The sequence below is a fragment of the Vidua chalybeata genome (genome assembly GCF_026979565.1).
Source record: "Vidua chalybeata isolate OUT-0048 chromosome W unlocalized genomic scaffold, bVidCha1 merged haplotype SUPER_W_unloc_11, whole genome shotgun sequence".
Lineage (NCBI taxonomy): Eukaryota > Metazoa > Chordata > Aves > Passeriformes > Viduidae > Vidua > Vidua chalybeata.
The window spans coordinates 457,717-473,088 of record NW_026530322.1 but is presented as its reverse complement, the minus strand read 5'-3'; the positions used below and the strand labels follow the sequence as shown (position 1 = coordinate 473,088).

Genomic DNA, 15,372 nt, shown 5'->3' with positions numbered 1-15,372 from the left:
GGACTAACCTTCGGCCCGTGTATTTTTAATAAGGTCATAGACATAGTAAAGGGGATATTGGAGGCTGCTCACCTCATGTTGATAAGGGCCAAATATGAACCCATACCAGAGGACCCTGAGACTAATGAAACCTTAGCCCTCAGCTTACAAGAATTAAAAAAGTTTGATGAACAAAATAAAGAAAAAGAAAAGGGGGGATTGTGATAAGTTAGAAAAGACTCTTTGTTCATCAGGACAAAAAGGGGAAAGCCTTGTGTAAATAACAGGAAACCAAAGGGGAAGCCTTGTGTAGGTAACAGGATTTGAGCTGAGATGCATATAACATATAATCTTATATGGAAAAGACCATTACAGGGTCGTGGACTTTCATCGAGGAAGAAGAGAGGAGCCTTCCTCCAGCGACCACCAGAGAGCAGAAGACGACCCCCTAGCAATAGAGGGCGCAATCGCAGAGTACATCCAGAGATACCGCGGACACGGAAGGAAGAGAGTATAAAAAGAGTCTGGGGAGGGGGAAACGGGGTGCGCCGTTTGCGGAGCAGGGACTCCCCGGCTGCACCCAGCGCTGTTTGCTTGCTATCGCTTGCTGTAATCAATAAATTTCTTATTGACCCTCAAAAGGCTCTATTTATAACAATGATGTCTTCATGTCGTTCCTTTACATGCTTGCATCTCGTTCCTTTCACTTGAGGGAGGATTGAAGCATTGAAAGGGTTAACATCCTGCCTGGAGCCTGGTTGGACTGGGTGCTACAGACGGCTCAGGAGGTGTGGCTGGGGAAGCAGCTCGGATTGAGTCAGCCAGGCCAGAACTCAGCAGCAGCAGCACGCCGGGGGTGGAGGTGGGGGGTGGCTTCTCCTTCCCCCTGCCCGATTGTTGCGGGCAACTTCCACGGGAGTAAAATCCCAGCACTGGCCCAGGGCAGCTCCCGGGGCCTGGCGGTCTTGGCTGGGCCCCAGGCTGGAGGGGGTGTAACAAGCAGCCAGATGTTAGCAAGGCCGGCTCCATCCGGCCCCGGAGCACCCCCTCTCCCTGCCCAGCAGCCAATGGGGATGGGGGGGGGGGGGGGGCGGCAGGCGTCCCGAGGGAAGGGGGCCCAGCCTGACAGGGCCGGCCAGTCCAGCCTGGCCAAGCCGGGGGGCGGCGGGCCGTGTTACCTGTCCCCAGACTGGAGGTGTGATAAATTGAGGCGAATAATTTCATTCAGCCTTTTTAAGGTCAATTAGAATTTTATTAATTACAGCAAGCAGTAGCAAGCAAAACAGCGCTGGGTGGGTAGGGGTCTCCAAGCCGCCCCTCCTGCAGTGTCCCACACTGCAGTGCCCCACACCCCACTCCCTTATTCAGTTTCTTTTTATAGTTTCTTGGAGGTTTCTTCATTCGTGTCTTTTGCGATAGCGGTGTGCGTAGCTTGAGCATCCCTCTGCGTCGTTTCTGCGTTGTGTCGAGGCAGGTGATCGTTGATTTCACAATCGGCTCCGGACAGTGATGGGCGTACCTGGAGCACTCCTACGTTGTCTAGTCCGGTAGCCGTTGCCTGGTGGTCGCTGATTTCATAATCAGCTCCGGCCATCCCCCGACATCCTTAGCCTGTGTCTGCAAAAAAGCTACAAAAAGCTCCCTATATGGTGATTAATCATACTTGTGATCTTGCGGTTTTGCAATATGTCTATAGCCTTGCGGTTGGTAGCAGTTGCTTTTTTTTTTATTATCCTCCCCTATCTCCTAACAAGCAGGCTAGTCCCTTATACTTTAATTTTTATATTTCCTCCTTTAATATTCCAATTCTTTTGATGAACAAACAAGTTACCACAGTTTATCACAATCCCCCATTTTCTCTTTTACCATTTTGTTCATCAAATCGCTTTGCTGCTTCGTATGCTAGGAGTAAAGTGTCTTCTACTTCAGGACAGTTTTCTTTCAGCAGGATTCCATGAGTTCTAAAGAGCGAAGTCAAAGTAGCCACGCGTTGCAACATTCTCCAATTCCATATGAGTGTTAAAATGGACATTATTAAACTTATAGCGACTAGAATTAGTAAAACTATAATGGGGTGACTTAAAGTGTTCATGATCCCAGTTGCAGTTGGTGACCATCCGAATAGTGCATCCCACCAGTTATGACTTGCATCCTTTTTTACTCTTTGCAGGACTCTGTTTATTTCAGTTATATCATGATGGACAGTTACGAGAGTTTTCTGCCCTTTCTTGTGAATTTCTTCTATAATTTTGATTAGATCTTGGTGTTTCATTAATTGTTTAACCAGGGTTAAATTCATTCCAATGGGTGTGGGTGGTAATTTGTTGTATGTTGTGTAGTTTGATTTTATTAATTGGTGGGATACAACTGGTGCTGAGTAGTTAAAGTTGCACCCAGTAACTTTGATAAAGTTGCAAATACAGAAATTGGAATGATTTCTAGTAAACAAGGAGACCTTGTTCTTATCAATTTCTATAACATCACACAGAGTCCTTAAACACACACAGCCATTACCTATATACACTAATACAGTTCGTGGGTTGGGGTCTGGGCGGATTTCAAAGTGGCAAATGCCTTGGTCAGTGTCAAGGCATACGTCTTGAGCGCTAATCAAATTATTCTCACAGATAAATCCCTGCTGTTCCCAAGCAATGCAAGGCTCTAGGTTAATGGTTTGCCATTTCCCTCGGTTTTTCCAGGCCCATACCCTATGTTCTGAGGGGTATAATACTGACTTTTCATGACTTATTCCTAAGGCAACAATAGGGTGTATAGTGTGAATTATGGCATTCCGTATAGTGAGCACAAAGGCAGTAGCAGTGTTAGTGGTGGGATTATAGGTAAAATTTACCAAGGTCCACCAAGATTGGGAATCCCTCTCAAAGTCTGTGGCATTGTCCCAGACAACCCTTCGTACTTCAGTTGGAAACACCCCCTCACTTCCTTCTCTTATGATTAAAGCTGCTGTTGATTGTATCCATAGTTGTGCTTGTATACAACTAAGGGCTAAAGATATGTTCCCTTGTGCCACTTGTAACATGTCTACCAATAAGTCATGGTCGTGATCCTCAATATCTCTCCATCTTGGCAGTACCTTTGAGACTTGCCACTGATTATCTCCTAGTGCCAATAGAGAAGACTGTAAAGGCTGCGTTAATTTTGTCAGATCGTTAGTTGCTGCAGCTAATTTGTTCATTAATATCTCAGAGTCAATCCCATTCAAAACCCCCAATCCGGTTCCTAACATCCCGGTTAAATCCCTTCGCATTCTACCTCGGAGATGTACTTGTTTTTGTAGCCACTTTGTCCATCTTTCAAAGGATGACCTTAGGAAGGGAGAGCAGGCTGGCTGAACTGCCGAGATATTAGTTTCCATTAACAGTTCAACACGTTTAAGGGACCATTCTGGGTTAAAGAGCAGTTTTTGTTGACCCGTATTTCTTATAACATATGGGCTGATTTCATAAACCTTGGGTTCAAGATTGAATGGTATATTTTTGGTGTGTACTTGAATGCTGGAGTGGTTTGTAAAAGGCTTGGCCATGGCGTTTATTGTAAATTTGAAAGACAACCCAATGGTGTTGTGGGCCCAGAGGCAAACCACATCAACAGTTTGTCTTAATGTGAAGTTATACCAACAGTCTAATTCACTTGGATGATTGCAGACCTTCAAATGCTTGTGATTATCTACACTGATTTGGATAACTTTATTGTAGGTAGTCCCGTTAATCATTCGACACCCTATCTTAATTTCCTCTCCTATGGTTCCTTGAAGTGACCACCCCTCTTGTCTTTTCCACTCCTGCTTAGTATATATCTGGTTATAGTGCATGACTAGAGTTGTTAAATTTAAACCTTCTAAATCAGGCTGGCTTCCCATAGATCCAGTGTATTGGGTAAAGGCTTGGGACCACAGCCATTCAGCATTGTCTTGACCAGAAACACCACTAGGACAGAGCAATAGAAAGCTAATAATTTGCCAATAAGGGTGGAGTCCTAGCCTTGTTTTTGTTTCGTAACATCCTGCTTTCCCCTTTTGGGCTTGCTGCTCCCTTGGTGTTTCGGAGGCACTTAGACTGGTCCTTTGAGGGAGCCTAGTACTCGGCTGGCAATGGTTGGAGCATTTTAGCATTGTTCCACTTAGAGGGGGCTTGGCCTTTTCCTCTCTGCCTCGCTCGCCGACTCGGGTGCTTCGAGCCGCGAGGTAAACCATCTTCTCGGCAGCAGCGGTATTCGCCTGAGCGTCCCCTTTTCCGCTCCTGCCTAGCCTTGTTCTGCTCCCAGTTCTTATCTTTGACCAGAAGTGGGTTGCAAGGAATCCCCTTCAGTTCCTTTCGACAACACCCTTTTATTATCTGAGCAGCAAATGGAGTGGGCTCGTTAGTAAACAAAAATACTCAGGGTATATTCCCTTGGTAAATATTTCCCACCACTCAGATCCAAAACTGACCCACCGATTTTCCAATTCTCCTATCCTTAGCACAGTTCCAATTAGTTTTCGCTGAGTTTTTATAGCACTCAGTACAAACCTCAATTGGTGGTCTTCCCCTCTGGCAATGGACCCACCACCGTTCTTGGCAAATTTTACATATAAAGCACACAAAAGGATAACGATCTCCACAACCTTCCTTATTACAAATCACTATAGAGTCTAAAGCACACAAAAGAATAACAATCTCCACAACTTTCCTTATTACAAATCACTATAGAGTCTAAAGCACACAAAAGAATAACAATCTCCACAACTTTCCTTATTACAAATCACTATAGAGTCTTCAGCTAGTTTGTAATTGTATCCCTTTTGCTCCCCCTTATGGTTGATTTGGATAATGTCCACAGAGTTCATTAGTTTTTCTTAAGAGTCACTTTCAAGTTCCCAGGCAGGCTAGTCACTCTCCACTGGTTATTTGTAGCAACCGGGCCTTTCACTCGGCTGGCGTGAGTCCACCCCTTTTCGGCCGTCCTGACTGCCGTTTCTGTGGTAAGCAAAACAAGAAAGGGACCGTCCCAGCATGGAGTTAAGGAATCTTCCTTCCAAGACTTAATAAGTACTTGATCCCCTGGTTTTATCTTATGGATTGTGATATCCAGAGGTGGTCTCTGTGCCAACACTCCTTTCTTTCTCAGTTCCTGCCTTCTGCTCATAATTTGGGCGATGTAAAATTTAATATGAGAATCTTTTAGGCAGGGGTGATCTGTGGGGGCTTCCATATCATAAGGCATTCCAAATAGCATTTCAAATGGGGAGATTCCCACATCAGTTCGGGGTTGAGTTCGAATGTTCAATAAGGCAAGAGGTAGGCACTTAACCCATGACATTTTTGTTTCCAGCATTAACTTTGTGAGTTGTTTTTTTTTTATTTTTCCATTCATCCTTTCCACCCTCCCCGAGCTCTGTGGATGCCATGGGGTGTGATATTTCCATTGAGTCCCCAAAGCTGTCAGGACATCTTTTGCAATTTTAGAGGTGAAATGGGGTCCCCGGTCTGAGTCTAAACACTCAATTAATCCATACCGGGGGATAATTTGCTCTAATAATACTTTTGCCACAGTGTTCAAAGTAGCTCGGGCCATAGGATAAGCTTCCACATAATAGGTTAAGTGGTCTACCAGTACCAATAGATATTTATACCTACCCACTTTTGGTAATTCTGTAAAATCGATTTGTATATGTGAAAAGGGTCGTTGTGCCAGTTCCCTTCCGCCCATTGGTCTTTCTCTTAATTGTTGTTTATTTATTCTTTGACAGGTTAAACATTGTTGGGTTACCTGTTTTGCAAGATTATAGACCCCTATGCACATATATTTAATTGCAAATTGGTCAACCAGGGCTTGAGTTCCCCAGTGGGTTTTCTCATGGATTGCTTGCAGGACCCTCATTGCCATTCCTTTTGGGAGTACCTCTCGCCCATCCGGTAGTATCCACTTGCCTCCCTCTTTTTCCTTCACCCCCATTTGGTTTAGTTTTTGTTTTTCCTGTACCGTGAAGGCTAACACATGGTTAATGGGTCCATGGAACCGGCAATGTTTCTCTTGGGGGTCTTCACAGGCGCACTGTATCGAATCAATTCCGTATGCATCCCAACAAGCCCAACATGGTTCTTCCTCTAAGTCAGCTCCACAAGTGGAGCAATCTTCCCTTCGTGTGACCACCCCCTTATATGGTTTTAAACTCATTAGAGCTGCCTTTTTCGCCTCCTGGTCGGCTAAGTTATTTCCCCGTACTGAGTTTCCCATCCCCACTTGATGTCCTTTTACATGAACAATAGCTATTCTTTCCGGACCTCTCAAGGCCTGGAGCACTTTCTGAATTAATTCCCCATGTATCAACCCCTTTCCCTGTGAATTGATAAGTCCCCTTTCTTCCCAAATTTTACCAAATGTATGAACCACCCCATAAGCATATTTTGAGTCAGTATAAATGGTCCCAACCTTTCCTTTTAGTAGTTCTAAAGCTCTGAGTACTGCATACAATTCACATGCTTGTGCTGACCAGCTGGGACTAAGAGGACCAGATTCTATTTTCTTAAGAATCTTCCCATCCACAATAGCATACCCAGATTTCCTTTTCCCTTCAAGGACCCGAGAGGATCCATCTACATAATATCGATATCCTTCTTCTAATTCCTCCTCTTCGAGATCTGGTCTTATTTTTGTTTGTTCCTCTATTTGCAAAAGACAATCATGAGTTAGTCCCACAACTAGTTCCCCATATAGAAACTGAGCTGGATTTTGTAAGCTTGTGGTTTCAATACTTAACCTAGGAGAAGAAATTAGGATGCCTTCATCCTTTAGGAGTCTGGCATCTGTTATCCATTTATCCGCTTTTTGTTGTAGTACTCCACTGATGGTATGAGGAGATAGAGCCTTCAGTTCACTCCCAAAAGTTATTTTTCCTGCTTCTTCTACCAAAAGGGCAGCAGCCACTATCGATTGCAGACAGGTAGGCCACCCTCGACTAACAGGGTCGAGAAGCTTTGAAAGATATGCCACTGGTTTCTTTCCTCCAGCCCATTCCTGGGCTAACACCCCGTACGCCACCCCTTCATTGACATTAATGAATAAAAAGAATGGTCTTTTTAGATCCGGGAGGCTGAGAACCGGGGCATTGACCAATTCAGTTTTTAATGCTTTTAACCGGGTCTCCTCCTCGGAGCTCCATTTTAATAGCCCGTCTGTTGTTAATTTTTCATACAGAAATTTAACTTTCCCACTAAAATTTTCAATCCATTGTCTGCAATACCCAAAAAGTCCCAGCAACTGCCGAACCTGCCTTTTACTTTTTGGAGCTTCCAGGGAAAGTATTCCTTGGACTCTATCAGTATCCAATTTCTGAGTCCCCTGAGTCAGCCAGTGTCCGAGGTACTTAACTTCCTCTTCCATGAATTGTAATTTAGACTTTGAAACTTTGAGTCCCTTAAGGCTTAAATAATTTAGGAGTTTTATAGTTTCTTCCCTTACTTGTTCTTCTTCTTTCCCTGCAATTAATAAATCATCTACGTATTGTATAAGCACAGTCCCCTCCCCCTGTGAATATTCTGCCAATATTTGTTCCAGAGCTTGCCCAAACAAATTTGGGGATTCGGTAAAACCCTGGGGAAGGACTGTCCACCTCAATTGTTGTTTTCTATGTGTATCCGGGTCTTCCCATTCGAAAGCAAAATAATCTCTAGAAGTTTCCTTAAGGGGACAGGCCCAAAAAGCATCTTTAAGATCTATTACACTATACCACTGGTTTTCTGGGCCAAGTTGGCTTAAAATAGTATGTGGATTGGCTACGACCGGGAATCTTTCAAATGTTCTTTTATTGATTTCCCGCAAATCATGCACCAATCTGTAACTGCCATTCGGTTTCTTTACCGGCAGGATGGGGGTATTGAAAGGGGACATGCAGGGTTCTAAAAGTCCCTTTTCCAAAAGTCTCTTTATTTCTGTTTTTAGTCCTTCCCTCCCCTCCTTGGGTATGGGATATTGCCGAGTCCTGACAGGGATTTCTGGGTTCCTGACAGTTACCTCAAAGGGTTCAATATTTAATTTCCCCACACTGTCGGGGGTTTACCAAACTTCTGGGTTAATCTTTTTTTCGTCTTCAGCCCAGAGAGGATATAGTTTTACTGTTAGTTCTCCCTTTTTTGCCTCTATCCCTATCCCCAACTCGACCATCAAATCTCTCCCTAATAGATTATTGTTGCAGTGTGCAGCTACGCAAACGGAGCAAAAAGGCTTTGTGAATTTGAGATGGGAGTTTCTATTTTCTAAACCTAAAGCTGGAGTTTCTATTCTGTATTTTTACATGTATTAATCCTTCCCCCTGAAGTTATTCCTGAAAATGCTAATCGCTCTGTTGAAACTTCTGTTTCTAAACCTTCTGCTTCTTTCCAGGGTTGTTGCTGTTCCCAAAACTTCTGTACCCCTTCTAACCCCTTCCCTCACCCCCCACGGGACGATCCGCCACAAGATGGCGGCGGCCGCGTGGCGGGGGTCTTTGTCTCATCACCAGATGGACAAAGAAGCACGGCGGGAACTCCTTCTTCCCAGGTACCCCCCCCCCCCCACCAGTCCCTGACCCTCCTTCCCTTTGTCCTGACCCCTCCTCCTCCTCTCTTGCGGCAGACCAAACCCCTCCAAAATGCTACTGCAGGCCTCCGCCCACAGCACCGCCCCTCCAGGTGGTTCCTTCAGCTCCACCCCTCGAGGTTGCACCACCCGATCCCGCCCCACTCCACACGGCCTCACCCACCTCAGCCACTCCCACACAAACCTCCACCCCAGAGCCTCCGGACCCTGCCCCCGCTCCTCCTGTTTCCCAGGGCCCGGCCTCTGGTTCCCATAGCGACGGGAAAGGTGGGGAGGCCGAAGCTGGGAAACAGAAAGCAGGCAGGGATTCAAACTCCTTGTTTCTCGCGCCAGTGTTGTACAACACGAGAGGGCAAAACCCCAGATGGGAACCACTTTCATACGAAAGCATAAAGGAACTCTGCAAAACGAAACGTGAATTTGGGCAAAAAAGCGAATTTTTTAAGAGCATGTTAAAAGCAACTTTCAATTCTAACACCTTAGTTCCCACTGATTTAAAGCGCTTGTTCAGCTGCTTGCTCTCTCCATCAGAATACAGAATGTGGGAAAGAACTTGGAAAAGGTTTGCAGGAGACCTTCTTCCAGAAATTTTGCAGAGTCCCGATTATGCAACAGATATAGAGGATGATGAGATCACCCTCGAACACCTTGTGGGTGAAAAAGATTGGAATCAAGCCCAAAAACAGGCAGCAGGGATTCCAAAACCAGTGTTAGATCTCACAAAAGACGCAGCAGAACGGGCATTTCTCAGTATGCCCTCAAAAGAACCTATAATACCTTATATTGCTCTCAAGCAGTCTGTTTCAGAGCCATTCATGGATTTTGTTGATTGAGTGAGAGACACAGTCGAGAAAAAGGTGGAAGGGCAAGAAGCACGAGACGAACTCACGTTTGAAATTGTCACCACAAATGCAAATGATGCCTGTCAGCGAGTCATCATGGCTCTTCCAGCGTGTCCTCCACCTACGCTGGATCAGCTCATCGAGGAGTGCACAAGAAAAGCCACCCTCATGGCAGAGGACTTGGTGGAAAGTCCTCAGGGAAAAGTGGTCGCTCCGACATCAGCAACCCCAGAAACTCCAACATCAAGTTCTCCTCCTCCCAAACACAGATGTTTTTACTGCAATGAGGAAGGCCATTTCATCAGCCAGTGCCCCTTTCGGGGGACAGCGCCTCCTCAGGGGGGGAGGGAGGGTGGGGGAGAATTCTCCAACCAGCAAAAAAACTAACTGGGGAGCGCAGACCTACCCTGCGTGATGATACAAATGGGGTGGGTCAGGGGGGTGTTGGAGACCCCACAGATGATGCAATTGCGTCAAACAGAAAACGCCGCAAGGGAGGAAGAGAACCCTAATTCCTGTTTTTCCTTTATACTGGCAGAATTTTTATAGTTAGTTTACCTTGTTGTATGGTTTCATTTTTCTTTCAGACTAGCAGGATGTCAATTTCTACGTTCCTGCTCCTCATTTGGCTCCAGACAATGACCTTCTACCTGTTCACAGGGGACGCATGGATCGTCCCTCAGCCACGAAAAAATGTGTGGGTCACCCTTGCCCAAGCTTTGAAACAAGAACACCTGTGTTTAGCCACTGCCTCAGCAGAAAATCCGATGTCCACATGCCTGGTAGGGATTCCAAGCAAGGGGCAAGAATTTCCACAGTCTTTGATCCATTTGCAAACTGAATTGAATGAAAACAATCCACCAAACATCTGGGCAGAATTCTACAAGCACAAAGATGTTGTAGAACGTGTTAAAATACCTGTTCAGAATCCCCTGCTTCTGTGGCAAAGGTTTGTTCTAGACTTACCCGCTGCTGATAGAGAGCCCCAGGAATTAGAACTACTGGGCTCCACAAAAGCTGAATTTTGCGTTCAATTTAATTTCTTTCCAGATAAAGAAATAAAACAATATGCACAGGTCAGACAATACAAGATGGAATTCAGAGCAAGCCAATGGTGCACAGCTGTTGCTGTTTTAGAGGTCCCTAGCACCACGGATTTCTATCCCCACAAGCTGGAAAAGGGAATGTTTTTCATCTGTGGGGATAGAGCATATCCAGGAATCCCTTCTCGTCTGGTTGGAGGTCCATGCACTATGGGGCGTCTTTCCCTTGCTTCCCCCAACATGACTCAAGTTCCAATTGGGCAAACAGAAGGTGAAACAAAAATGACTAAACGGAGTGCAGGTCAATTTGATGAACATTGTGATGCCGAAATTTACCATTGGGCAAAATCAAACAGGGTTGCTGTCTCTGTGTTCCTACCATGGGTAGAGGCAGCCAAAGCATTGAGTGAATTAGGCAATTTGGAATGCTGGGTGACGAAGCAGGCAAGTTTAACATCGGCAGCCTTGAGTGACCTGCTTGCAGACGAGGAAATTACCAGGAAAGCCACCCTGCAAAACAGGGCAGCTATTGATTTCCTGCTGTTGGCACATGGGCATGGATGCAAAGAATTTGAGGGATTGTGTTGCTTCAACTTGTCATCAAAAGGCCAAAGTGTTCAATCATCCATCCAGGAGATGAGAAACCTCACTGGCAACGTGAAGCAGGAGAATGAGGACTGGTTCAAGGGCATGTTTAAAGGCTGGGATCTTTCTGGGTGGGTGTTGTCCCTTTTAAAGGACATTTTTTATTTTGTAGTTGCAATCTTTTTAGTTTTGCTATCATTTGGGATTTTCAAGCGAATCATTTTTGGCATTGGTTCCTCCAAGTTTGCAGCCTCCGCACCTGTTGTGGTTGCTGCTGCCTCCACAGGAGGAGAATGGTGGGAAGATGGAAAACAAAACAATACTGCAGTTTGATAGCCGCAGTTCCTCCTTCCCCCAAAGCTCCGTTCATTTTATTAAATAAAAAAGAGGGAGATGTTGCAGTGTGCAGCTACGCAAACGGAGCAAAAAGGCTTTGTGAATTTGAGATGGGAGTTTCTATTTTCTAAACCTAAAGCTGGAGTTTCTATTCTGTATTTTTACGTGTATTCATCCTTCCCCCTGAAGTTATTCCCATTGGATTTTACCTATAATGTATTCACACTGGGCATTGTTCTATTGGTCTCACCTTATCTCTTATTTTTCCCTATAAAACCTTTGTTTGGACCCGAGATCGGGGTCACTTGTACGTGCGGCGATCGGGCAAATACAACCTACTTTGGACTGCACAACAAGTGTCCACTCTCTTAAGTCTCTTTGTCTCGGTCTTGCTCGCGCTCTCTAAACAGCTGTGTCCGTATCTAACGAACCTGCAAAGGTGTTTGTCGCTTCTCTCTCTCTCCGGCAGCTCTCGGAGGCGCCTGGCCAGCGCTCCGGGAAAGAGTGCCCGGGCGAAAACAAGGAAGTCGGAGAGAGAAGAAAAGAACGAAAAGCGACAGATTATAATCTGCTTCTGGAACTAGTAAAAATGACCCAATTCCCAATTTAGAATCACTTTCTAAGAGTACATCCTTAATTACAGGTACTCCAAAGGGTTCCCCTTTGGCCCAATCACCTGTATTATTTCCGGTGAAACCTTACACCCTTGGGGAAGGGTCTGGACGGTTGATCTCTCCGCCCCTGAGTCCACAAGGAACTCATATTCTTGTTGCTGGGGACCTATTTTAATTTTACCAGGGGCTCTGTTCTTTCTCTTGTCCCCAGCAGATAAAGCCCCCGACCCCCCTAATCTTCTTTGAACTGTTCCTCATCAGCAATCCTCTGCCGACACTCTCTCCTCATGTGTCCCTTCTTCCCACAATAGAAACAGACAATGCTCTCTCCACCTCTCGACTTCCGTTCAAACTGACTTCGCTGGGCATCAGTCTGACCTCTGGACTGACCTCCAGTTCTTCTTTGGGGATTCCGTTGTCCCTCCCTTACTGCTGCCAACATGATTTTAGACTGCTTTTTAAAACTCTCATCTTCTCTCCTAACATACACCTTTTGAGCCTCTCGCAACAACTCATCCAATCCTCAGACGACCCAAATACGGGCCAATATAGTTGGTCTCCCCTTATTTGCTTACTTCCCCAAATTTCCATACAATAATGGATCATTTTAACCTTATCTTTTCCTTTTCTAGAAGGAAAGGCATCCCAATACTTTACCATTAAGCCTAGTGGACTTTCCTCTGGGATCTGAGGAAGTTTTACCGAGATTCTCCCACCCATGGGTTCAGCAGATTTACTTTTTCTCTGACCCATCTTCTAGAGTGCCTTCTCACATTCAACACAAACAATACGACAGTCGCTTCCCCCAATTCGTGGCCCACTCCGTCGCCGGATATGGGAAACGCACTACTATGGGGTCCACACTCACTTGGGGAATCTGAGCTGCCAGTTCCCCTCTCACACACACGTTCGCATTCGCTACACTCCAGGACTCCAACCCCTGACCGAGCGACCGAGCGGACCGGACTACTCACGTCTTTCTGGCGCCTCCATTTCTCGACCGGGGCTTCGCCCTGTGTGTCTTCTTACTCACCTCACTCACCCCGGGACTACACACCCCTAAACGACTCTTAATGACCCCGTTTCCGGGGTCAAGGCTTTGTCCCTTTCACATGCGCTCCGGAGCCCGCTTGTACGGGGCCCACCGAGCACACACACTTATACCAAATTAGTAAGCCGAATCTTGGGGAAGTTTCTCCGGGGATCCCCCGCCCCAGGAACTTTGACGCAGTCCACCTCCACGTCTGGGTTAGGCCCGCTTGCTCTCCTCCTAACCCAGGGGCCTCCCCACCGAGGGTAACTCAACGCCGAGGGGGTGCAGCTCTCCCCCTCCTACGTCACTCAACCCTGGTAAAAAGAGGCCCACCACCCACCGGGGGCTACTTACGCTTCCTGCGTGTTCACTCTTCCGCGGTTCTTCGTGCACAAAGATTAACAGGGGTAACTTTGCTTGCTACTGAGTTTTAGGTTCATCGGTAAAGGCCCAAGGAGGAAGCCCCCCCGCCCAGGGCCACCGCAAAAAGGCGGTGGGGCGCCTCACCCTAGTGGGGCCTCCCTCCCCGGTTTCCTTTATCCGAGTCACGGCACCAAATTGTGATAAATTGAGGCAAATAATTTGATTCAGCCTTTTTAAGGTCAATTAGAATTTTATTAATTACAGCAAGCAGTAGCAAGCAAAAACAGCGCTGGGTGGGTAGGGGTCTCCAAGCCGCCCCTCCTGCAGTGTCCCACACTGCAGTGCCCCACACCCCACCCCCTTATTCAGTCTCTTTTATAGTTTCTTGGAGGTTTCTTCATTCGTGTCTCTTGCGATAGCGGTGTGCGTAGCTTGAGCATCCCTCTGCATCGTCTCTGCGTTGTGTCGAGGCAGGTGATCGTTGGTTTCACAATCGGCTCCGGACAGTGATGGGCGTACCCGGAGCACTCCTACGGAGCACTCCTACGTGTCTGGTGGCCGTTGCCTGGTGGTCGCTGATTTCATAATCAGCTCCGGCCATCCCCCGACATCCTTAGCCTGTGTCTGCAAGAGAAGCTAAGAAAAGCTCCCTATATGGTGATTAATCATACTTGTGATCTTGCGTTTTGTAATATGTCTATAGCCTTGCAATATGCCTGTAGCCTTGCGGTTTGTAGCAGTTGCTTCTTTATTGTCCTTTTTTAGTAAAACCCACAAGTTGCTGTTTCCCAACTTCACAGATGCTTCCCCTGAAATGAACAGGGCTAATGCCTTTATTAATGTTCAGCTCTTTATTAAAAAGATCAGCTGGGCAGGGGGCTCGACGCAGAGCTCACCCCCGCGGTTGTAGCTTTCCCAGGCAGCCGGAAGGAAGGAGGCGCGCAGAGCCGGTCACTGGAGTCCCGAGCAGCAGCTGTCCTTTCTCCTTTCTTGTGGCACACCGGTGGCCCGAGGATGAGGAGGCGTGGCGTGCAGAGTCTGTTGCTGAAGTCCAGAACAACAGCTGTCCCCGCTCCTTCCGTGGTGGCAGCACCAGGGCTCTCTGTCTGTCTATCGCCCTGCTTCTCAGAGCCTAATATAGTATGTTCCTTCTTAGGTGATGGCGACGGTTAAAAGCCAGTCAGGGGATGTGTTTCCCTCTTCCTCAGCTAGGGCATTTATCTAGACTCCTCTATTGTGTTCAGTTTTTGATTTATATTCATTTTTATCTCCTAAAAATACTCCCATGATCCTAAGGGTTTTTATTTGCATGTTAGTCCCAGAATGGCAGCGTGGAGGGGTGGGAGGCCAGGTAGTTTAGAGAAAACAAACAGAGCAATTGGCTAATTAGCATTTCAATATCGGTACTTGGCTAGAGTTAGTAGTTTTCTTTTAGTGTTGCCATGGGAACTAGGAAAGCCCTGCCCGCGTCTCTGGGGAACACCTGGAAACTGTTCATAACAAATCCCTCCTCTACTTCTTTGATCAGGCTTAAGCCCGCATCAACTTACAGTCTTTTGAGGGCTAACTTCTTTTGGCATTTGTATGCTTTTACTCAGGCCTGAGAGTAATTCTAGTGTTCTTTAGAAACCAAGTTGTAACTCCTTTGGCTAAAGGACACTTAGTCTTATTAAACAATTACCAAGTACTTAAACCTTTTCTATGGTACTTTAACTCAGAAACAGTTCTTAACACCTTACTGTATATCAGTCTCTAGCAAGTCTTCCTTAAAGTTAATTTTAGGTCCTCTGGTTTCTTAATTACTGTCCATGCACAAGAGGAGGCGGGTGACGCTGTTGGGTCTGGTCCGGCATCCGGGGGTGGCACTGGTCCTTTAACTCTGGTGACGTGGGTCCAGCCTTTTTCTTGGGTCCGCACTGCAGTGTGTGTGGTGAGTAGTACCTGGAAAGGTCCTTCGAATTTGGGGGTTAATAGAGTGGTAGTGTACCAGGACTTTATCA

The 15,372-nt window shown here is 46.4% G+C and overlaps 1 protein-coding gene and 1 long non-coding RNA gene across 2 annotated transcripts in view; both read right to left on the bottom strand.

Annotated features, from left to right (window-relative positions):
- Nucleotides 1-1,209: 1,209 nt before the first annotated feature.
- Nucleotides 1,210-15,372, bottom strand: part of LOC128782861 (uncharacterized) — a 111,698-nt gene continuing 97,535 nt past the window's right edge. The window contains exon 2 of the long non-coding RNA XR_008428907.1: nt 1,210-1,607. This is a non-coding gene — a long non-coding RNA (uncharacterized LOC128782861). The remainder of the gene's footprint in view (nt 1,608-15,372) is intronic.
- LOC128782859 (uncharacterized) lies at nt 1,718-13,453 on the bottom strand. Its single transcript, XM_053933349.1, has 2 exons — nt 13,364-13,453; nt 1,718-4,955 (listed from the first exon to the last, which is right to left on the bottom strand). The coding sequence occupies exon 2, from the start codon at nt 4,190-4,192 to the stop codon at nt 1,820-1,822; it is 2,373 nt and encodes a 790-aa protein (XP_053789324.1). The 5' UTR covers nt 4,193-4,955; nt 13,364-13,453; the 3' UTR covers nt 1,718-1,819.